This window comes from Stegostoma tigrinum, chromosome 38, assembly GCF_030684315.1.
Source record: "Stegostoma tigrinum isolate sSteTig4 chromosome 38, sSteTig4.hap1, whole genome shotgun sequence".
Taxonomy (NCBI): Eukaryota; Metazoa; Chordata; class Chondrichthyes; order Orectolobiformes; family Stegostomatidae; genus Stegostoma; species Stegostoma tigrinum.
Genome location: NC_081391.1, coordinates 9,015,063 through 9,039,139, shown reverse-complemented (window position 1 = coordinate 9,039,139; position 24,077 = coordinate 9,015,063). Strand labels below are relative to the sequence as shown.

The 24,077-nt window shown below is 40.5% G+C and overlaps 1 protein-coding gene across 1 annotated transcript in view; it reads right to left on the bottom strand.

Annotated features, from left to right (window-relative positions):
• LOC125447149 (activating transcription factor 7-interacting protein 1-like) overlaps positions 1-24,077 on the bottom strand; it is a 174,949-nt gene that overhangs the window by 75,136 nt on the left and 75,736 nt on the right. Inside the window, exons 3-4 of the mRNA XM_048521327.2 lie at positions 10,321-11,429; positions 6,627-6,677 (exon numbers count right to left, since the gene is read on the bottom strand). Of these exons, the coding sequence (XP_048377284.1) occupies positions 6,627-6,677; positions 10,321-11,419 (1,150 nt within the window). The 5' untranslated portion in view covers positions 11,420-11,429. The remainder of the gene's footprint in view (positions 1-6,626; positions 6,678-10,320; positions 11,430-24,077) is intronic.

Sequence of the window (24,077 nt, the reverse complement as noted above, 5' to 3'; positions counted from 1 at the left end):
CACGTAACCACTGCTAAGTGTCAAAAATCTCTGGTTTACAACTGTCCTTGAAAGGAAGGAAACTGCCATATTCATCCTGTCTAGCCTACATGGGACTCCAGACCCAGAGCAATGCAGCAGACACTTAATTACCTTCTATGGACAGGCAATTAATGCTGGCCTAGTCAAAGCCAACATCCCATGAAAGAATTAAAATTTTGAAAAATTGCTTATGACTTGAGGCCCATTGCCCAATATTAGCATTCTCCCGTAAGCGGCTATAAAGATGAGTGCAGATCTACAGGCTGTTGTGGTTAAACAATCCAGGATGAAATATACGATAACAAAGTGTGAAGCTGGATGAACACAGCAGGCCAAGCAGCATCTCAGGAGCACAAAAGCTGACATTTCAGGCCTAGACCCTTCATCATCAAAGAGGGGGATGGGGAGAGGGTTCTGAAATAAATAGGGAGGGGTGGGGGGGGGGAGGCGGACCGAAGATGGATAGAGGAGAAGATAGGTGGAGAGGAGAGTATAGGTGGGGGACGTGGGGTGGGGATAGGACAGTCCGGGGAGGACAGGTCAAGGAGGCGTTCCTTCTGCAACCTTCGGGTGGCATCATTGTGGCACTGCAGGAGGCCCAGGACGGACATTTCATTTAAGGATTGGGGCGGGGGGGTGGGCGGTGGGGAGAGGAAGTTAAAATGGTTCGCGACTGGTAGGTGCAGTTGTTTATTGCGAACTGAGCGGAGGTGTTCTGCAAAGCAGTCCCCAAGCTTCCGCTTGGCTTCCCCAGTGTAGAGGGTGCCACAACGGGTACAGTGGATACAGTATACCACATTGGCAGATGTGCAGGTGAACATCTGCTCAATATGAAAAGTCATCTTAGAGCCTGGGATGGGGGTGAGAGGTGTGGTGTGGGGGCAAGTGTAGCACTTCCTGCTGTTGCAGGGGAAGATGCCAGGTGTGGGGAGGTTGGAGGGGAGTGTGGAGCGGACAAAGGAGTCACGGAGAGCGTGGTCTCTCTGGAAGGCAGACAAGGGTGGGGATGGAAAAATGTTTTGGGTGGTGGGGTCGGAATGTAGTTGGCAGAAGTGGAGGATGATGCGTTGTATCCGGAGGTTGGTGGGGTGGTATGTGAGGATGAGGGGGATTCTCTTAGGGTGGTTATTGCGGAGGCAGGGTGTGAGGGATGTGCTGCGGGAGACACGGTCGAGGGCGTCCTTGACACTGCGGGGGTGAAGTTGCGGTCCTTGAAGAACACGGACATCTGGGATGTGCGGGAGTGGAACGCCTCATCCTGGGAGCAGATGCGGTGGAGGCGAAGGAACTGAGAATAGGGGATGGAATTTTTGCAGGAGGGCGAGTGGGAGGAGGTCTATTCTAGGTAGCTGTGGGGCCGGGTTTGGGGGAGGGGGGGGGGTGTCGGTGGGCTTGAAATGGACATCAGTTTCTAGCTGGTTGCCTGCAAAAAATTTGCAGGAACAGCAACTCATATTCCGCTTGGGAACCCTGCAGCCCAAATGCTATCAATGTGGACTTCAAAATCTCCCCCTCCTCCACTGCATCCCAAAACCAGCCCAGCTCATCCCCGCCTCCCTAACCTGTTCTTCCTCTCACCTATCCCCTCCTCCCACCTCAAGCCGCACCTCCATTTCCCCCCTACTAACCTCATCCCACCTCCTTGACCTGTCCATCCTCCCCGGGCTGACCTATCCCCTCCCCACCTAACTTCTCCTCGATCGATCTTTGGTCCGCCTCCCCCTCTCTATCTATTTCAGAACCCTCTCCCCATCCCCTCTCTGAAGAAGGGTCTAGGCCCAAAGCGTCAGCTTTTGTGCTTCTGAGATGTTGCTTGGCCTGTGTTCATCCGGCTTCACACTGTTATCTTGGATTCTCCAGCATCTGCAGTTCCCATTATCTCAGGACGAAATATACATTCCTGCTAAAATTGAAAAAAATACATTGATAGCCCACAGAAAAAGCTTTCTCGAAACCTCGTTGAAAGCATAAGCATTTGGCTGTGTGGCACGTTTTTGCTAATGGTGTTGGATTATCTTTTAGCCAGCTTTGCAGTCAGTTACGGCCATAGACCAAGACTCTTATGATGTCTATAAAACTCAGATTTTTTTTCTGCTCGATCCAGTCAGTTACTCATTCCTGAATGTGCATCTGCTATACTTGCACCTTGCTTGGAGCATTGGTTAAGACACTCATATGTTAATAGTCCAAGCCTGAATTTCTCATTTACTGTCAGGTCTGAATTCTGTATTGCTTTTAGTATTTCTCTGATCCTCTAGATACACCGTCATACGTCATAAAACACAGAAGGGATATCATTCATATGGCAAATGGTTCCTGCTTTCCGTCCCAGATTTTGAAACATTGGTGCAGAAGAGAGCCCAAATAGTAATTGATTGGGGAAATAATTGCCGGAATGATGCAATGAAAGGATTGAGAACAAGGGGGCACAGGTACAAGGTAAATTTTCAAATGAAGCACATGTGATGCCAGACAAGTCCAACAGAGCAAACAGCGTCTGGAATTCGTTACCTGGAAGCTTGGAAGAAACAGTTTCAATTGAGGCTGATTACGCTGAGGCTATTTTGCCCTGGAACACTGGAGGCTAAGGAGTGACTATGTACAGGTTTATAAAATCATGAGGGGCATTGTAGGGTAAGTAGGAAAGGTCTTTTCCTTAGGGTGAGGAGTCCAAAACTAGAGTGCATAGGTTTAAAGTGAGAGGGACAAGATTTAAAGAGACCTGAGGGGCAACATAGAGGCTGGTGCATGTTTGGATGAGCTGCCACAGAAAGTGCGGGAGGCTGGTACAAACAGCAACATTTAAAAGGCATCTGGATGGGATATGAATTGGAAGAGTTTAAAGTGATATGGGCCAAATGCTGACAAATGGGACTAGATTTATTTAGGGCATCTGGTTGGCATGGAGGAGTTGAACTGAAGAGTCTGTTTCTGTGCTGCATATCTGTGACTAAGGCATTCAGGAGAGCATATAGATAATTATTTAAAGAGAAACAACATTCAGGATTCTGTGTGCGCACGCGCACGTTGGGGGGGGGGGGGGGGGGGGGGGGGGTGAAGAAGCACAAGAATGGCATCATCAAAATGTTCAGAGCCAGCGCAGACACAATGGGCTGAATAGTTTCTCTGTGTCACAATAGTGAGCACCTGAGCACCACCATTTTTGTTGCCACAGATGGTCTTACACCACTTTCACACAAACTGTCTACCAGATTTACTTTTCACATCAAGGAAGGAGGAACATTTCTAGGAGTGTACAAGCAGATAGGTTTAGCATCTTCTTGCAAAAACAATACTGTTTAAGCTGCCTAAACTTTGAATAGCTATGAAAATTTTTTCCAAAATCCACTCCTGTCCTCATTCTAAAGTTTTGTTTTCACTGTAAGATACTTTGATGAATACTTGCATTTCTGCTTAACAAAATATCCTGATTTCTCAATATGTATATAACTGTTTCACTGATACTTCATCCTTCGTGACCAAGCTTTGTGATGATTTTCCCAGGCACGTGGAGATGTCTGCCCCCAGACCCATATTATGCTAGCTGTCTGACACTGACTTTAACCATGGCAAATTATCTACCAACATTTTAAATGCTATACAGGAGCAGTTGTTACATTCTGTTTGAAACCCTCGTACATTCGCTCAATCCATTTTGACTGATTTCCCTTCAGAATGTTACCTTCACTTTTTTGTTCTTTAACTAACTTCTTGAGCATTCTTGTTTCATGATTTTCATTTCCCTTGAAATTTTCCTTTTGCAGAATTTGTCTGATGTGAAGGTGCTGTTAAATTACCACGTTAAATTTTAAGAAGTTCCTGCTGGTCAGTTTTAGCATTAATCTTAGCCTATTGTTGATTTGTTTCTCTACTAATTTTGTTTAAGAGTATTTTGTACAACTTAATCTGGTTGACCTTGATGCTTCCCACTCTTTTGGTGGGCTTTTGGCCTCATTACGGTGCCATTTGGGGTTTACCCATTCGACAATGGTCAGGACAATCTCTGATGTTTCCCTTAGTATTGACTGATTCTGGAGTCTGATTTCTGTCTCTTAAGTCTGATAAATTGCATTCCTCACACTAACTATATGGCCTTAAAATTAACTTCTGCTTCAAAAACTCAGTAACACAATATTCTAATAGGCCATGCAAATCCATTAAAAATGCTTTACTGATTCTATAGAAGGCTACAACTGCTCATTAAATCTCACCAGTTTTATCACAATTTCTTTTTGGGCTAAGTACATGCTGAATGCTTGAATGCATTGTGTAGTGTTTTCTTTCAAGTTTTGTCTTAATAAACCCTCATCAGCAATTGGGCCTATAAAAAAGAAAAAGGATGACTTGACGCCACTGATTCTTCATATGTCGGTCTGAAGCGACTCAGCAGTACTGGAACTGCCCCTGTTAGAGATCTTGCATCTGGTCTAGCGGGGGTAATGGGAGATTGTCTCTACTGGGGCTGCCATACCTATGGTCTTTAGCACCATCTGATCTCCATGAGTATTTGGGTTTTTCTTTTTATTGTTGAAGTGTTTGATTCTTTTACTCAGAGTATTGCTGTTTCTTGATTAGGCTTCAAAGTATTTAGAAAATCTTTTTCTTATCTGCACCCCAACCGCCCCCCCCCCCCCCCCGCAACTCTTCAGAACCTTCCCATTCTGTAGCTCTGTAACTGAAGTCTTTGGAGGTCTTGACCTGCTTTTATAATGTTCCCACTTTTTACCTCAGCTACACCTTTTAAGCTTTCCTACAAACCGTGCTGCTTTCAATGTCTTCTTTTCAGCTACATTACTTGCACTTGATTTTAACTTTAGATCCTGGATCTCGATGTTTTCTCCCCTAGCTGTCTCTTGTGCTATCACTACCTACACATCTAGTACATAGTGTCACACGGTATGGTGCCTGTCTGTGAAGCTGCTTGCTCTTTATCTTTCAGGAAGGTTTCTCAACTGAATACTCCTCTATTTGTAACTGTAAATGTTAAAATAGTTTTCATGTAGTACCTAAGACCCCTTTTTTTACACACATAGTCTGGTGTCTTCTCTCACAGATGTCTGAAACACGTGAACTGAATACTACAACCATAAATTTCTAAAGGAAATGTGAATATACACTTTCCTTTTGATGATTTAAAATAAAATTAATTGATTTTTTAAAAATTAGATTTGATTTTTAAGGGCATTTTCTATTCAAACATTTAGAATAATATAGCCTTTACTGTCATGTGCACTTAAATGAGTGCAGTGAAAAATGTGCAACACCACCTTTGGTGTCATCTTCAGTACTGGTACCTAGGCACAGTTGCTTCAAGTGTTGTTACAGAATTAAAATAGTAAAAATAATTAGACCACATTAGGAATACAGAGTTTAAGAAGCCCAGAGGTGATCATAAAAGGTATCTTTAAAGTGCTTAAGTTATAGTCCTTTTGGCTGAGTCAGTGCCCCCTGGATTTCAGAACACGAGGCCTCACTGCCTCCACGTGCTGACCTCTGTCCCAGACCCACCTCCAGGACTTGTCCCCCTCGGCCAGTCCACATGGGCTCTACTCCCATGCCAGGCTCTGGCCACAACTTGCCTCCGGGACTTGGCCCATGCTTGTTCTGCTCCTGCTCTGGCTGTGACTTATCCCTTGTGCCAGGCTGGTCTCGCACTTGGTGGTCCATTCCTCCAGGCAGCGTATTTTAAAAAAGGTGGGGTTTTTTTTGGGGCCGGGGTGGGGGTTGTGGTTTGGTGGTGGTGGTGGTGGTGAACTACAGCAAGGCGAGAATAAAAACGACGAAAAAGAACTCGCAAGTAGAGGAGCTCTGGCTGCAACGTCTTGCAATCACATTTACTTTGTAAGGAGTTGTAAGGAATAACAGACATTTTTGCCCAAGTTAATTGGATTCTGGATTTAAGGGTGTCTTTTTTGCTCTACAAAAGGTTAGGTTATCGATTGCATAGGCTGCGTTGTTTTGAAAAGCACAAGTGTCCTTGCAACTTGCTGGGAAACAATGCCATCAGACCCAGTCTGTTTTTTTAAACTAGGTTTAAGCGTTACTTTAAAATGTGTATTACTGGAGGGAAACATCACTTGTCATTTCAGCATACAGAAACAATGGGTACTTCATGATTTTTACCACAAACCAACCTAGCCAGATCAACCTGTATGCATAGTTTTTATTTTGCAGACATTTAACTGATTATTTCCAAATTATCACTTTTGGCAAATTGTTTAGTGAGTTAAAGGAAACCATTTTGGACTATTGTGTGTAAAATCACAGTTGAAAACCATAACCTCACCCAAGTCTAAATTCAGCAAATGATATCACAAACATGTAGGAGCACAATTAATGATCACCAATTACAGCACTATTTAATATGATGGGTGGGGAAGCAGGAGAGGTTGTTTGAAAGAATGCTATTTATACCTCTTTGAAAATGATCAACTGCTACAGAAGTCTGCAGCACATTCTATTGTAGTAAAGATGGGGTGCAGTGAATAGCATTGGCATTTTCGTGGAGAGGAAAAAGGATGGAAGAGAGTACAATTAAGATGTTAAAAATGCCATATTTGCGTAATCAGTTTTGTGCAACATCTTCCTATGAAAAATGTACTTACTTGGTTCTTGCTTTTGTCTTGTATTAGCTGTTTTCTTTATGTGATCTGTATCTAGAAGGCAGAATGTAGAAAAAACTATTGAGTCATCGTATAATTCATCATTACGCTATTTTCTTAGACGTTTAAGAAATCCATCTGTTCCATTTAGCCAAGCCATCACCATTAACTCATATTTAATGCCAATACCTTCGTTGGAGGCACATAGGAATATTCCTGCTTGAAATGCAAACTGTGTGAAATATATGAACTTTCAAATGGGCAATAAGGAGCAGATCTAAATAAGGATTAGGAATCAGGGCAGGCTTGGTGGGCCAAAGGGCCTATTCTGTGCTGTAATGTTTTGTAAAGTCAAAAGTCTCTGCGAATAGTCAAAAAACTGCTGGAATGAGTACTTGAAAGTATATATAAAAAGAAGTGATGACATTTGTTTTGCATCTGGTTGAAGAGTATGTAATTGAAAGTTAGTTTGGAACCATAAAAGGGTAGAAGTGTCACCAAAAGATCTTTTGTACCATTTTCATAAACAATGTAAGTTTCATTTATTAGGTTTATAACAAATTGAATCTGCAAAATGAAAAACCTGCAAGCTGCAGAAACTGGATATCTGTAAGAGCAAGACAAGCCAGAGTAGGGAATATCACAACTCATTGAATCAGTCTGAAACAACAGGGATCTATTATCTCATCTGAGATCATTACCTGAATAATCAGGGATATTCAGTAAATTATTTAAGACAAACAGATGGACACTGCATATAGGTGTCAACAGGAAATATGCTTCAAGGGAAAAGGCAGTCTGGTCGACACAGCTACTGATAAACCCATCACAGGCAAATATCAACACTGCAGCCGCTACAATGCATCGATGGGGGTGGGGGAAGAGAGAGAAAGAGAAGGGGAAGGGGGAGACTGAACAAATGACACAAATACTCAGCTGTTGTTTAAGAGTTGGAAGCAACGAATGCAGGTGGTCAGATCTTAAATTAGAAATTGTGTATAAAAAGGTGCCAACATGCAAAAAAAACTTATCAACCAGGCTGCCTGAAAAAGCAGGAGACTAGTGTAGTGTAGTTTACTACTTCATTTTTGATGACTGAGGTGGCCTTAACCAAGCAGAATTTACTTTATGCTTGCCTGTAGCTTATGACCAAAACCGTAAATGGCGTGTGTCTGGCCTTGTTCCAACAAATATTTCTCCATATACGTTTGAAGTAGAGAATCAAACATAGACAAGTATGTACAATAAAACTCTTGTTCTTCCTCACTTGGGTAATAGTATTGCCACATGTGACAGTGAACCATCAAGCACAAGACACTCGATCCATTTGCGTGACCTATACCTCTACATCTAAAATTAAGGGCAAGTCTTAAGTTGTGTTACTCTTGAAACACAGCAGTTACTTATGACAGTTGCAGCCAGTTAGGATCCATAACAAAAACAGCTGCACGCTGGAAAATAAATAGCCAAAAATTTTGTCAGAACTGCTGAGATTTTCCAGCACTGTTTTTAATTCTGACTTTCTCTCAGATTGAATGTAAATCATTGTCATCACATAATTTCTTATCTAAGGCTGATTTTTGTTAATTCTACCTATATAGTTAGAGCTTGGAAATGCCAAACCTGTAGATTTACTTGGACCCAAGAGTTAGAGTACAGCCTGTAACACAACAGGGCTTAGAAATACTACACTTGCCAGAGGCATGTGCTGTTACTGTAAAATCATCTTTAAATGAGAAGTTTTCAGAACACAAAAATTCAGAGATGAAAAGTCTTCTTCCTGCAAAAGGTTGGGTGGGGGGAGGGGGGGGGGGGGAAGAGAGAGAGGAGAGGGGGGCAGTGCTACACCTTCTATAGGAGGATCAGTCTACTGTTGATACTGACCTAGATTAGATTAGTGACTACATTGAACACAAACGGCTGCTTTGGATGGCACTGATAAACGTTTGCTAATGAGAACAACTTTCAGTTTTAAAATAACAAAGTGTAGAGCTGGATGAACACAGCAGGCCAAGCAGCATCTTAGGAGCACAAAAGCTGACGTTTCGGACCTAGACCCTTTATCAGAAAGGCTTTTCTGATGAAGGGTCTAGGTCCAAAACATCAGCTTTTGTGCTCATCCAGCTCCACACTTTGTTGTTGTTATTTCAGATTCTCCAACATCTGCAGTTCCTATTATCTCTGATACAACTTTCAGTTTTGTCCAATCTTTAGTGGAACTGCTGCTAAGTATAGTTATCAAGCAGCCTTGTAAGCCTTCTAGAGAAAGCCGCATGCATTATACATTCATACTAAATCACAACAGGCAAACAAAATCAAATTGCCTGCACCTATCGTCAGATTCTCACCATCTCACTTTACAGAGCTCAAATATACTTCTACATTAAATGCAAGGAAACAAAACTCAATAGAAGCATTAATCCTGACATCAGCCTTCCAGCAATTGAACTATTAGACTTCATCCAAAATTTATAAGAGTAAGCTTTCCATTCTGAAGTTGTCTGTGCGTTTTAGGGTGGCAGGTATGGCTCTTAAATAGGTGAACTGTCCTTTCCCACTCTGGAACGTAACATTTTTCACCACCCTTTTCTCTCTTTTCAAACCCCCTCCCCCACACCAAGTGAATTGAGAAGGAATGTGGCTTCATCTTCAAAATTTCCAGCCTCCCGCCTAAATGGTTACCCATTATCCTTTAATGGCAACAGTGACCATTAAACTGAGTTAATGAGGCTAATTCTGCTTTCACTTGTACTTTTCAGCAGGTAGTAGATAGCTATGTGGTGGCCAATTTATCTTTCTCTCACTAACCCAGATCCAAACCAAGCAGTGTATTTCATAGCTGAAACAGAGGGATTTGTACAGCAAATGACAAGGGGAACAGATGAATACAAGGGCTGAGGACAGCAAAATCAATTCACAGCAAAAAGCATATGTATTATAAGACTGACACCAACTCCACATCATCTTTACCTCTCTCAACAGTATTTGTAAATAAAATTATTTGTTGCACATACTTGCATTTATGTTCATTTTCAAAAGGTTACCAAAAACTTAGGCCATTTTTACACATGGGGGGCATCGTGCAAATATTCCCATCTCGTAATGGAGGGTTTCAGTCCGTCACCAGGTCCCATTCCGTGTAATCTCCTTTCCCAAAATGCCTTCAAGCTACAATCATCCCATGCTACTTTTGTGTTTTCTACATCAACAGCACAATAAAAAAAATCCAATTTGCTATTATCAATGTGTCAGTTTTAGGTTTTCCTTTACTCACCTTGCCCATTGCTTAGGGCTATTACCTGTACATTAATAAATTCAATAAAAATTGAAATGTTTTGGAAACTGATCAAAGAAAGACCTTCAAATACTGTTCAAGGGTTAGATTTCCCCATTTTAGCACCTGAAAAAGTCTTAACACATCAGCTACAGAGAAAAGCTGTTTATATATAGTGTTGACAATATACAAACTCAAATAATACTCAGCCTTTGCAATGTGATCCCCACACATACATTCCAGCCATCCAATGTAATCAAATTATGGAGTCAAAGCCTGTCAGAACTTTTCAAAAAAAAAATCATAGGCCGTAACTGGTGAAAGCAGGCCTAGAAGGTAAAGGATAAATCAACCCGTTTATATTTAGAGTTATTGTAAAGCTGCATTCAGCTAAAGATATTTTAGTACAACAAGCAACTGTACCTGGATCATCATTTTTTGGTACCAGCTCTTCTCTTTCTGTTTTATTCTCAACTATTGGCTCATCCTCATCTGATAAGACAAGGAAAGCTTCCTCTGGCAAGCTGCCATTGCACTCCTCTTTTGTTGGAGAATTGCATGGAGAGGTGTCCATCTGCTCTTCCTGCAAGTCTTTCAATGACCTGTCCTTTGGTGATGGGGAATCCACTGCGGGAATAATTCCTTGATTACTGGATAATTCAGTGTCCTTCTCTGGGGCCAGTTTCTCCAAAATAGGGATTATTTCTTCAATTTCCAGTTGGTTATTCTCAGCCAATTTGATCTCACTTAATTTGTCTTTTGTTACAATCTCATTTTCAGTCTCTATACACTCAATTTTAGAGCTTTCGCAATTATTTTTCTCTTGTACAGATTCAATGCTACTTGTTATTGCCTCTTCACTAATGTCTAATGACGTTTCATGGTCTTTTTCTCTCACTGAGGAAGAAGTCAACTGTAACTTAAGGCTAGTTTCATCTGGCATTTTCTGACACCTGCTGTCGCTAAGAGGAGCTGGCTTTTCCCTCTCTGAAGAACAGTGGGAATCAGAACCTGATTTAACCACATTTAAAGAATCCTGCTTCAACTCAACAGACTCGGATTCCACACTATCATCTGTTTTGCTCTGAACATCCAAAAATTGGGTTTCTGTACTCCCAGTAGAAATCTGTTCATCTTTAGCAAGGAGGGGTGTTGAGTCCATTTTTTCTTGGGAGCTTGAACTCCCATCTTCATTAAAACATTTTTCAGCACAGTTTAGTTCATGTGTGTGGGCAATATTGAGTTCATCAATGGGGTGGCTCTGCAGTTCTTCTGGGCCCAGCCGCACATCATTAATACTGTCAATGTCAGTATCATCCATGCAATTGGTATTTAGTGAGGATTTGTTGTCAGAATCGCCATTTTCATGTCTACCATTACACAGTTTAGTTTTGGTCTCTTCATTTGCTTTTAAAAGTTCCTCTCTGCTTTTATAGATAGCCTCTAGCTGTTGTCGGTCACTTGCACGCATTGTTTTTCTAGCTTTGAAGACTTTTTTTGGAAACTCTTCACTGGTATCCATGTCAGAATTCCTAAAGGCAAAAAAATTTAAAAGAAGAACAGAGAGATAATGTTCATTTAGTAGACTCAACAGGTCAGACAATTAAACCAATCATTTAAATTAATCAATTAACATATCATTCTGTTACTTTTGGCAAGCTAAATAGAAATCCAAAGTGTGCTTAGACCTGCCCAATGGTGATTTTCCAAAGCAGTGCCCAAACATAGCAATACACTTAATACTATATTCAAGCAATTCTTGAGACAAAATGGTCTCTGTAAAGTCATATTTTAGAGCTACCAATTTGAAATCCATGTAATTTTGAACCAAGTATTGGTAGTTTTAATCTAGCTAGTAATCATTGCTAGAATTACATTCTGAAAAGAATAAATGTTGCAGATTTTTAGGTTAGCCCAATACACATTTCTAATACACGAAGTAAACCAGAAAATTCAGGCCTCAAGCTATTTTACACATGTTTAGATTCACCATTTGTTTCAGTATCAAACTCTAATATACAATGGTCTCGTGTATAAAATCACACGAACACTACCTGAGCATCTACAGGAATAGAAAAAGTTAGTGGCAAACGATACAGCAGGTAAATAAATTTTAATTCCCTTTTCTTGAAACACAAATTTACTTGCTTGCTTTAAGGAATACAAACAGCTGCAGTTATTTACATTGTCATTCTTAATACAATACAATTAGTTTTTAAACTTGATAATCAGAATGCACAACACCGTGGGTGTTCTAAGGGACTGGTGGTGGCCATTCTTTGAGTACTGCACTTCGTGCTTATGATATGCCTACATGTTACTTGGGAAATTCTTGTAAACTTCATAGAGACTTGTTACATTAGAGCGGTTTGCTAAACAACTTCAAAAGCTATCAAGGCTTGACAGTGCAGTGGCTCTGTGGTTAGCAGTGCTGCTTCACTGGGCCAGACACCCGGGTCGATTCCAACCTTGACAACTGTCTGCATGGAGTTTGTACATTGGGTGTCTGCGCGAGTTTCCTACAGATGCTCCAGTTTCTTCCCACAATCCAAAAAATACGTAGGTTAGATGAGGTGGCCTTGTTGGACTGCCGAGTCTAGGGATGTGCAGGCTTGGTGAGAAATGCAGGGTTACAGGGATAGGGTAGGGGGTTGGGTCTGGATGGGCTGCTCTTCAGTGTCATTGTGGACTTGATGAGCTGAATGGCCTGCTTCCACACTCTGGGGATGCTATGATTCTTAAACTTAGGCATTTCATGTGGGGAGTTACAATGCAGGGCAGTCCAAGTTTCCTCCATCTGAGAAACTATTGAATATCTATAATAAATCAAAAGCTTTCATGGTACAGTTTCTTGTGTTAGGGCATAGTCTGTCAATATTTCACAAGCTACTGTGAACTCATGGCATCCAGATACTAATCAAGCAACACAACTACTACCCAGGGCTATCATTGTTTCTGTTGAAGTAGTAAACTGTTAAGGGACTGAAATCAATTTTGTCAAGTGCTGGAATTAAAAGGCGACGCAAAATATCTGTTATGATATAATGCTCCCAACTTAAGTTATCTGAAAATCTGAAATGTTCATTATTCTTTACCCTGTCCTCCACCCAGTTCATGTGAAACTGAGCAGATTTATCATGTTAATCCATACCTTTTTCGTTCTAACAATCAGACCACACCTGTGAACCTTCATCCTTGTTATATCATTTGTTAGGTTATCCACCTAACAAAAATGGTTTTGCAGTATTTCCATTGTCTCAATGTCCTTCACAGATGAAGAATCAAACATTTCCAGTTGTCTGAGATAAAATTAAATTTGTTCTAAATAGATTCACCAGTAGAAATCAATGAGAACAGCATATAGGAAGCTCTATGAAGTTTTGCAATTTTTGATAGTTGATAATATTTGTTGCAGTACTACTGGTACCCTCCCAAAAAAGAAGAAAATAAAAACAAAAGCCCAGTTATACCGTTAGATTCTTGGAGCAGCAGCCAGGTGGTTAGAGGACAGCTTCTAGTCCAAATAAAACTTGACCTTCAAGAAATCTACACCGCCTATTTTAATCAGAACATTAAATAAAAGCTAGGAAGCCAACTCAGTAGGGCTGACTCTTGTCAACTATCCCACCGTTCACTGTCCCTTTAATTCAGCAGTTCAAAAAAACTGTCCCAATTCATATCTTACCCAATTCATTCTAACTATTGAGATATCACTTCAGATCAGTAAAGAGCAGCAAAAGAACAGGCTGTCTTTTTCTCCCCCCCACAATGACCCTCCCAGTGACAGAACAGATGCTGCAAAAATGATATGGATTTTCACAAGTGGTTAGCACCAGTTTAATCTCATTGTTGTAGAGGAGTAGTTCCTGAATAGCTCAGTTTTATCCACTTAGCAACTGAGATTTAAATTATAGGACTGATTTTGAACCCATGGTTAAGAAAAGGGTTTGCGTATTTGGCAAATTATCACATTCATATCCTCTGCCCAGTACTTCCCAATGCACATTTTCATTGTTTACATTTGCTGCCATAATTGCAGATAGCGCACTTAACAAACATGTGGTTGACATGTCTGTAATCTCAGATGATGTCTCAGGTGACATCCCAGGTAGCTGTTTGCAATGAAGATAGTGCTGATCAAATTTAGACCGATTTCAGACATTTCACAACCTGCATCCCGCTTGCTGAGCAACTCCTATTTGCTATCCTTCTCTGAATCCATTTCATCATTTGTGGCCTGAGACAAGGGTAGGACAAGACAGTGAAGTATTAAAATCAAGGTGGCAAAGGTGTCCTGCTCAACAAAACTGTATATAACAAGGATGTCAGTGATGGGAGATACCGACTTTCTGTACCTGCTTGGCATTAGGAATTAAATTTGTATTTATACAGCACCTTTATCAAGATTGTTATTAAAAAAGATTTAACACCTAGCCAAAAGGAAGAAATTAGGGTCGATGAATGTACTTAGTTTTAAGAAGTTTCATAAAAGGAGGAATGGTGGAAATATTTGGATGCTGAGGGGCCTGGTTCAGTGTGGTTATCCTAGAGGTTTGCAAGTTACCAGCAGTCTACACAAGATAGGGACAAACTCACTGAATGATTTGAAACAAACATGTGAATTCAAGAGTTAAGGAACTTAAAAATAGAGGCATGGCAGGCGGTTGTGAAGTAGTCAGCAAACACAGGGATAATGAGTGAGCATAATTTGGTCCTAATATCAGTACATTAAAAATAGCATGTAATTTATATACAGAGTTCCACAAACAGCAAGTGAATCAATAATTTCGATTCACTAATTCTGTGTTTTGGTCAAATCCTCTCTGACCAGCAAAGTTTACTCAGGATCTTCAAATAGTTCCAAGGATACAAAGGGTGACAATACAGTAAGTCTTCAGTACTGCACTAGAATGCCATCCTAGAAAATGCATCTAATGCCATAATAGAGATCAAACTCACAATGTTTAATTAAGTTGTGCTGACCCACTAGGGTGGTGCATGCATGGAAGAAGTTGACAGAGATGGTAGTGGAAGTGGCTATATAATTACAACAATCATTCATGGGTCTGCGAATAGGAAGGGTTTAGAGGGATATGAGCCAAATGCTAGCAAAAGGGACTAGATCAGTTTAGGATATCTGGTTGGCATGGACGAGTTGAAATGAAGAGTCCATTTCCATGCTGAAAATCTGTGACCGGGCTTGCTCAAATGGTGAAGTCTCAGATCAAGGGTATCTGACAATAATGGGAAAAAAAATCCATGAAGTAGTTAGAATCTTTAATAAAAGAATGGGCACAGAAGGTGCACACGTCCAATTAGTGGCTGCATGAGTAACATGGTGGCAACTGGTAGACAAATCCAGCATGGAGGATGAGGATGAGGCAGTGACTACCCTGACATCAAGGCAACATTTGATCAAGTGGCATCAAGAAGCCACGGCAACATGAAAAATCAAATTGGGAATCAGGAGGTAGATCAATCCATGGATTGGAGCTGTAATTATTACAAAGAAGGACAGTTGGTGGCTTTTGGAGGCCGACCATTTTAGTCCCAGTGCTCTACTCAAGTTCTTCGGGCCTAGGCCCAATCATCGTCAGCTGTACACATGTTGACTGACAATTGAAATTTCAATTCCATTCACATATCAGGTAGTGAAGCAATCCATGCCATTAGGACGCAGACACCTTTCAACCTTGGGCTGAAAAGCAGTAGGCAACATTTATGCCAGACTATGACCATTTTCAACACAAGACAGCCATGTCCCCAATGACATTTAAATTGCACAGTGGTTTTAACACCCAGCAAAACAAAGGATTTGTCACCATCCAGGACAAAGCAGCCCAACATGCTAAATACTAACAAACATTCTCAACCCCCAACAGTAAAACGGGTAGAAGTGCACAACCTATAAAAGGTACACTGCAGCAACTCTAAGGCTCTTTTGGCAGCACCTTCCAAACTCACAACCAATTACCTTGAAATAGGAAGACAGCAGATGCATAGGAGCACCAAAACTGCCAGTTTCCCTTCAAGATACACACTACATTGGCTAAGAACCAAAATTCTGTTCCTTAATTATACAGGGATCAAAATCATGAAACACCTCATTAGTAGTGCTTCAGGTGGCGGCACAACACTAATTTGAGGTTAGTCAGGAAAGGAAACAAGCCATGGCCTTGCAGTGAAATCCATATTCCATGAAATAAAAGACACGCTTAAAGTTGCATATAGACATGCAAAAAAGACCAGAGAAGTATACCACTTGGTCTTCAAACCTGCCTTCCAAAAAGCAAGATCATGGCTGATCTGTTTATTGTGAATTCTATAATCCGGCCTACTCCCCCAATAACTCGTTTCACACATCTAACAAGAAGCTCTGTCTCTTTTTTTTTGGCAAGACAGTGACGCTGTTTTCAGTTCTTTGAGGTAGAGTTGCAAAGTTGCAAAACACAAAATTTCATCTCAATTCTAAAAGGGCGACTTAGTTTTAAAAACTGTGCCCCATTCCAGTGTCAGATTCCAGTGTTCAACCCATCCTTAAAGCAACCCTCATTCCAGGTAACAAAAAAAAAATCAAGTAAAGTAAAACAAGTAACTGTGGAGAGAAAGCAGAGTTAATGTTTTGGGTCCACTGACCCTTTTTCAGAACTCCACAGATGCTGCCAGACCTGCTGAGTTTACAAAGCAATTTTTTTTTCTTATCAATCTAGTAAACCTCCTCTGAACAGCCTCCAATGCACGTACAGCCACTCTTAAACAAGGAAGCAAAAACTGCATGCAGTTGAGCGATCTGGTCTCAAACAGACTATGACTGAAGCATAAAATCAACACTTCTAGTAGCTCATCAGCTACCTCTTAAGACTTAGGATGAAGTCCACCTGGAATTGGAGCTTCTTCAGCTTGAGCCTCCCATCAATTTCTCAGAGAAACTGCAATCACAAGAAAAAGGTGCTAAAGCTCCTCTCTCCCTTCCACTTCCTATTTTTCTTTTTTAATTTGTAAAAATCTTGCTGCTTTTACATTTAGTTTGCTTCTTCTCATTTCAATTTCTTCCGCCTGATTAACCTTGTTTTTCTCAGCTATTCTTTACATTCTTAATCATCTGACCTGGACCTATCTTTTGAGTATTCATATGCTTTTTCCTTAGGGAAAAGCTTCAAACCTACTACTTTAGTTAATCATACAACAGATTATATTTCAACAGGTTTACTTGAAATCACAAGCTTTCACAGCATTGTCCCTTCGTCAAATGAGCCTGCTGGACTATAACCTGGTGTTGCTGGTTTCTGACCTTGTCCACCCAAGTCCAACACTGGCACCTTCACATCTCAGTTAATCATAGATGGTGAGTTCTCTTTAGAATTTTTTTTGAAGTAGCAATATACTTATTCTGAGCATTTTTAAACAGTTCCCTTAATTATCTGGCACTGCATCTCTATGATCTATTCCTTAGCCTAGCATACTAGTTCATCCCAGCCACCTCAGCTTTCATGCTCACATAGCTGCTCCTTTTTAAAAATGTTTAAAAATACTACTGCCATGACCACTGGTCAGAAGTACTATGGACATTTTTAGCTTGTAAAATATACATTTCAAAATTACAAGAGGACTGATGCAGTAAAAACGATTGGACGTAAATTCAGTGGCTGTCTAGAGACAGTCCCATGGATTCACAGAATCCCTACAATGTGGAAGCAGGCTATTCAGCCCATCAAGCCCATACCGACCTGCCAAAGAGCATCCCACCCAGGTCCAGCCCCTACCCTATCCCTGTAACTTGCATTCCCCACGACAAATCCATCTGACCTGCATATCTGTGGAGTGTGGGAGGAAACCCACGGAGACATATTAAGAATGTGCACACACCACAGTTGCCAGAGGCTGGAATTGATCCTGGGTTCCTGGTGTGGTGAGGCAGCAGTGTTAACCAGTGAGCCACCATGCTACCCTTAAAGATGCGAAGGAACTTCAAAACAACAAGGAAAGATGTGGCTCAAAAACTGACTGAACTGTGATCCCTTGTGACTACAAGTATAATGACAGGCTGACAAATCTCTGCTCAAAAGCAAGCCACCTGTGTATTACATTCCACACCGCAGTGTTTTTTCCCCTTTGAAGAACACACAAGGATTGGGTTGAAAAACTTCAGCTTCAAAGCTCTACTGGAGGTGCAATAGTTGGACTGAAATTCTTATGTACCAATAGGCTAAGATGCTCATGTTTATTTGCATGGAATTTGTTAGCCTGGGTTCAATTGTTAACGTACTGTGAAGTTCACAGTCAAAAGAACTTCTCTAGTAATCCCTGTACTGTAGGTAAAAATGGACACACTCAGTGCTCTAAGTCAGAAAGCTAGCAAGCCAGACAGAGAAGTACAACAAAACGGATTGTCTCTCATCTTGAATGCTAAAAAGTTAGCCATGGCAGAAAAAGAATAAAAACAATATAATCTTGATCAATCTGCATAACTAAGAATTTTGAAATCAACAGCTGAACTATCCACGTTATCAGTAAAATCCACAGACCCAACCTTCTCACTTTAAAACTGGGAGTAAGATTCAATCTTCTGTGGCCGCTACTACATTGGGGTGCCTTTGTTCATTGGCCATTAATTAATCCTGTCATAGCATTATATAATAAGTCTAATATGAGCTACTATACCAAGTTTCAGAGGTTTTTTCAAGGGAACGGTTACTGCAAACAGTGTTTAAAAGCAATGACCATTTTATACAGCATGTCACTGAACCACTGTGACACACTGAACTGTTGATGGATAAATGTTCAATGTTCCCAATATGGCAAGAAATGATGACCTCTCAAAAGAGCATTGAGAAGATATTAGCTGGAAATTACCATAAGCACAGTTTACTACTACCACCATCAATACTTTGTAAAACATTCTCAAATCTTTCATTTCTGTCATCTGAAGCAAATTATTTCATTGGGATATAGTTTAGAAAGATGCAACTTTTGTTAATTGTACATATGGACAATTGAAAATACCCACTCAGCTTATTTGGGTTTTTTTGGTACATGTTGTGGTGCAGACTGAATCTGGTCAATCATCCACTGTTTGCATCAAGATCTTCTTTTTCCATATTTCTAAATCGTTCAAGCCAGGAGGTTTCTTGATCCTATCATGAACATTGTGAAAGTTAGGACTGTTTAACCCAGAACAGTTAAGAGTCAGGAACACAACATTTCTTTCTGCTTTTATTTGGCGATTCCATGATTTTAAACTTTTCTTTGAGCTGCTGATTACTACGTAATTCTTCCACTCTGCTGTTTTAAGACCGTAAGACCTAGGAGTGGAAGTAAGGCCATTCGGCCCATTGAATCCGCTCCGCCATTTAAATCATGGCTGATGGGCATTTCAACTCCACTTCCCTGCACTCTCCCGTAGCCCTTGATTCCTTGCGAGATCAAGAATTTATCAATCTCTGCCTTGAAGGCATTTAATATCCCAGCCTCCACTGCACTCCAGTTGAGAATCCTTAAAATTACTTTCAGCTATAAGAGTGTTTTTGGCCAGCTTGGTGTGATATGCTTTTTCCAATCAACTAGAGTGTCACTTTTAAATGTTTACTGTCACTGATGATTTGCCTATTTCATATACAGAATCTGCAATATAACAATATCAGTGTGCTTTGCTATTAAGGTTCTAATGCAAACAAAGAGGAGACAGGACATGTCCAAGGGTCCAAAGATTTAAAAAGAAGCTTTTGTCAGGTGGTAGGTATGAAACAGAATTTTGGAAAATATGTTGGAATAGGTTGAGTGGTCAGAAGGCCCTACTGGCTATAACTGAAGTGTAGAAAGGAAATGCCCATAAACTTCAGACAACAGACTAGACCATGAAAGGATGCACGGCAAGACTTGACAGTACTGCAGAGGTGGAAAACAGAATTTTGAGAGCGGATTTAGAATAGGCCAACTGAAAAATGAAGTGACAAAAGGGAGGCAACTTCCTGGGGGAAGAGAGCGGGAGCGGAACTGAAGCTTATAGAGTGAAGTTTTGGACAGTGATACAAGGCATTGGAAAATGTTAAAGCTGACAATCAAAAGCTGCAAATAGCATTGCTTTATAAACAGCATAATAGAGTCACAGCTGTACAGCATAAAAACAGACCCTTTGGTCCAACTCGCCCATGCTGACCAGATATCCTTAATGAATTTATTTGGCCCATATCCCTCTAAACCCTTCTTACTGCTATACCCATCTGGATGCCTTTTAAATGTTGTAATTGTATCAGCCTTCCACCACTTCCTCTGGCAGCTCATTCCACACACGCACCTCCGAAAACCTTTTATAGGCCTAGAATGAATAATTAGGAATTTTATTCATGTAAATATTTATCACAGCTGTAAAGTTTAATTTATTTGATTAGTTACAACCTAATTGGTGCACATTACATCCTTGTTTCAAAAGACATAGTGGTGTGCTTGAAAAGTAAATGAATTGATATTAATATTAATTCTTGTGAACCTATTAAAACTGGACTTTGGGCTCTTGAGGTTGCTGGGGAGGTGACAGGTCAGTCCAGGGGGGACAGGCAGGTCAAAGGAGGCTGAAAAGATTTTTCTCCTATCACCTCCCCACCTATACTCTCCTCTCCTCCTATCTTCTCCTCTATCCATCTTCAGTCTGCCTCCCCCTCCCCCCCCACCTCCCTATTTATTCCAGAACCCTCTCCCCATCCCCTTCTCTGAAGAAGGGTCTAGGCCCGAAACGTCAGCTTTTGTGCTCCTGAGATGCTGCTTGGACTGCTGTGTTCATCCGGCTCCACACTTTATTATCATGATTTACATACTGCCACTTTATGATTGTGCTATGTTGGGAGGCCCTTTTTGGTAAAACTTTAGGCAATGTTTTTGTCACAAAACCGCTGTAACTCCAATATATTAAAGATATTTATTTTTTTAAAACACATTTTTAAAATTCTGCATTAAAACCAGGTCTGCAGCACTTATAGTTCCACCTAGTAGCCACTAGATGATGAGATAATGGGAACTGCAGATGCTGGAGAATCCAAGACAACAAAATGTGAGGCTGGATGAACACAGCAGGCCAAGCAGCATCTCAGGAACACAAAAGCTGACGTTTCGGGCCTAGACCCTTCAGAGAGGGGGATGGGGTGAGGGTTCTGGAATAAATAGGGAGAGAGGGGGAGGCGGACCGAAGATGGAGAGAAAAGTTCTTTTCTCTCCATCTTCGGTCCGCCTCCCCCTCTCTCCCTATTTATTCCAGAACCCTCACCCCATCCCCCTCTCTGATGAAGGGTCTAGGCCCGAAACGTCAGCTTTTGTGCTCTTGAGATGCTGCTTGGCCTGCTGTGTTCATCCAGCCTCACATTTTGTTGTCTTAGCCACTAGATGATGCTATGCAGCACTGTTGACATTCTCAGCTTGGCCCGATCTTTCTAAAAGATTTATTCATAGAACACTGGTAGTCTAGCAAAGCCAACAGTTAATATCAATCCCTAATTGAGACGATGCTAGAGGGTCAGCTTCCCAAATCATTGTTAGCAGCTACAACGGAGTAGATCCTCCAGCTCTCAAGGATCTTTGCATTCTTCGAATTCTAACATTAAATCTGTCAGATTTAATTGTCCTACCACTGGCAGTTAATGTATTCAACTGTCAAGACATGCAGCTTTAGATTCCCCTCGTACATCTCCCTATCTTGAACACATTCCTTAAACTCCATCCCTGACAAAGCTTTTTCAGTGGTTCTCTTGAACTTTGAGGAGATTTCTGTGCTGCTACTTAAAGACACTATACAAATGTATACATCAATTCATTTAGGACATGCTAGACTTCACAATAAGTTAAAAATTTACCACACTTTAGTAGTAGTACTGGAGCCATGCATATGCTAGAGATCGGTAAAGATACCAGATTTCTTCACACTGTATTTTAAATGAGCCAACAGTTTCCATTATTGAGCCAACTTTCTCATTTCAATTTTTTCTTGTTTAACTGAATGCCAGTCACCTTGGTTTTCTACTGCAGGAAACAAGTTAACAGCAAGAAATTAAGTACTTAAATGATAATTTTTTAAAAACGTCTACACACACACTCTAACCTTTTTTCCCCCCAAGTTAACCACAAAAATATACCTCATTTTAAAAAAAAATCCTGCTCTAACTTCTAAAGTGGATTATGACTGCAAGTCATCAGAAACCCAACATGATTTAAGTCCACAACTCTAACTTAAGTATGCAAAGCATGTTCCTAAAAATAGATATTGCGCCTTTAAAAGGTACGAAAACAGAAACTCCGAGAATCTCAGCAGGTCAGGCAGCATCTGTGGAGAGAAAGCAGTCAATGTGTCAGGTCCAATGAATTCAGTTCTGAAGCAGCTGCTAGGCCTGCTGACTTTCTAGATTTTGAGCTTCTGCATTTATGTTTTTGTTTTGTGCCTAAAGGTGTTCCTTTAGCATCAGACGTTAGTTGAATAAATTAACATTAATCATAATGTAAAACTTACAACTGCTCCTGGCAGTATTTCAGGCACTTTATTTGAATAGTAGATCAGAATGAAAGAGAAAAATCATCCTTGTAAAATAGAATATGAAAAATAGAAACTTACTGGTTTTATTTCAAAAAAGGTGTCTCAAAATACTAGGTCAAAGAGGTAATTGTTTGATATAAAACCAAAAAGAACAGAGGATGCTGTAAATCAGGAACAAAAAAAATATAGGTTGCTGGAAGCCCACTCAGCAGGTCTGGCAGCATCTATGAAGAAAAAAATCAGGGCTAATGTTTTCAGTCCAGTGACTCTTCCTCTAAACCCTGTTCAAAAAGGACCCAAAACATTAACTGAATTTTTTTCTTCACAGATGCTACCAGACCTGTTGAGCTTCCAGCAACTTCTGGTTTTTGTTGTAATTGTTTGAAACGTTTATTTCTCCGGGATACCTAAATTGAGATTTGCAGTATTTTCAATTTTTATTTTGACTTAATTGTCCTTACTAATTCAAGAAAGGTGAAACTAATGCCCATATTGCCACCCCCACCTCTGTGACCTGTCTGTCTCCTTGCTGCCCATCTTCTCCCTTATCCATCTTCTATCCACCTCCCCGCCTCCCTATTTATTTCAGAATCCCCTTCCCTATTTCTGAAGAAGGGTCCCGACCTAAACGTCAGCTTCCCTGCTCCTCTTATGCTGCTTGATCTGTGTTCATCCAGTTCTACATCTTGTTATTCCATATTGCCACCCAGGTTTAGAGTAATACTGACAGCTCACATGCATGCATACTTCAACAGATCATTATTAGATGAGCTCAACCGGTAATAAAATGAAATTGAAATCATTGTGTACTAAAATTAGTTATACCAAGGAACAAAATTCACTAAATTGTAAGACCAATGTCCACTTTTTGCTTAACAAGTCATTCAATCTGCAAAGTATTTTGTTATTATTTGGTTTGAATGTTCAGAAGAAGAGGGACTAAACAATTGTACCAAATTTTCACATCCGTGCCAAACCAAAGTTGCTACACACAAATGTTTTCTTTAGAAATTTAACAGCAGTAGAAAATGGCATATAAGCAAATTCTCAGGCAGAGTGATGGATCTGCAAGAACAATGTCATCTCTGAGATATTGTATTATAGGTCGCTTTTCCAACCCACTCACAAAATGCTATATTTACTAATACAGCATTCCCATTCAGTCATTCATAACCCTTTAACTCACCATTTAATATAACATTTTTCATTCATTCATAAAACTGGTATTGCAGTGTATTTTACTGTTGCGAGGTAGACTAGATTAAATTAAATCATTCCTCCCAAAATCCAATACTGCTTCTGCACACCTTCAACCCTTATCCGACCTAGTTACATCAAAAGCTACCTCTAATAAATATCAAAGACTACTAACCTATTCAGAAACAATACCCTCACCGCCATAGTGTTTCCGTGACCCACCCAAAACTATAGAAAGATAATAATATTAAATTAACCCCTTAGCAACCATCTCTCAGGACTTGAATAGGTTGCAGAATATCAAACAACTTACCTCCACTAGCATGTACCTGTTAAACAGACACTGAATAGGGCCTTTGACTCCCTAAAGAAAGTTGCTATCGAAACATGGTTTCTGTGAAATTGCAGGAATAAATGAAATTCACACTGGCAAATTAAAAGCAGTGGCTCAGTGGTTAGTACTGTTGCC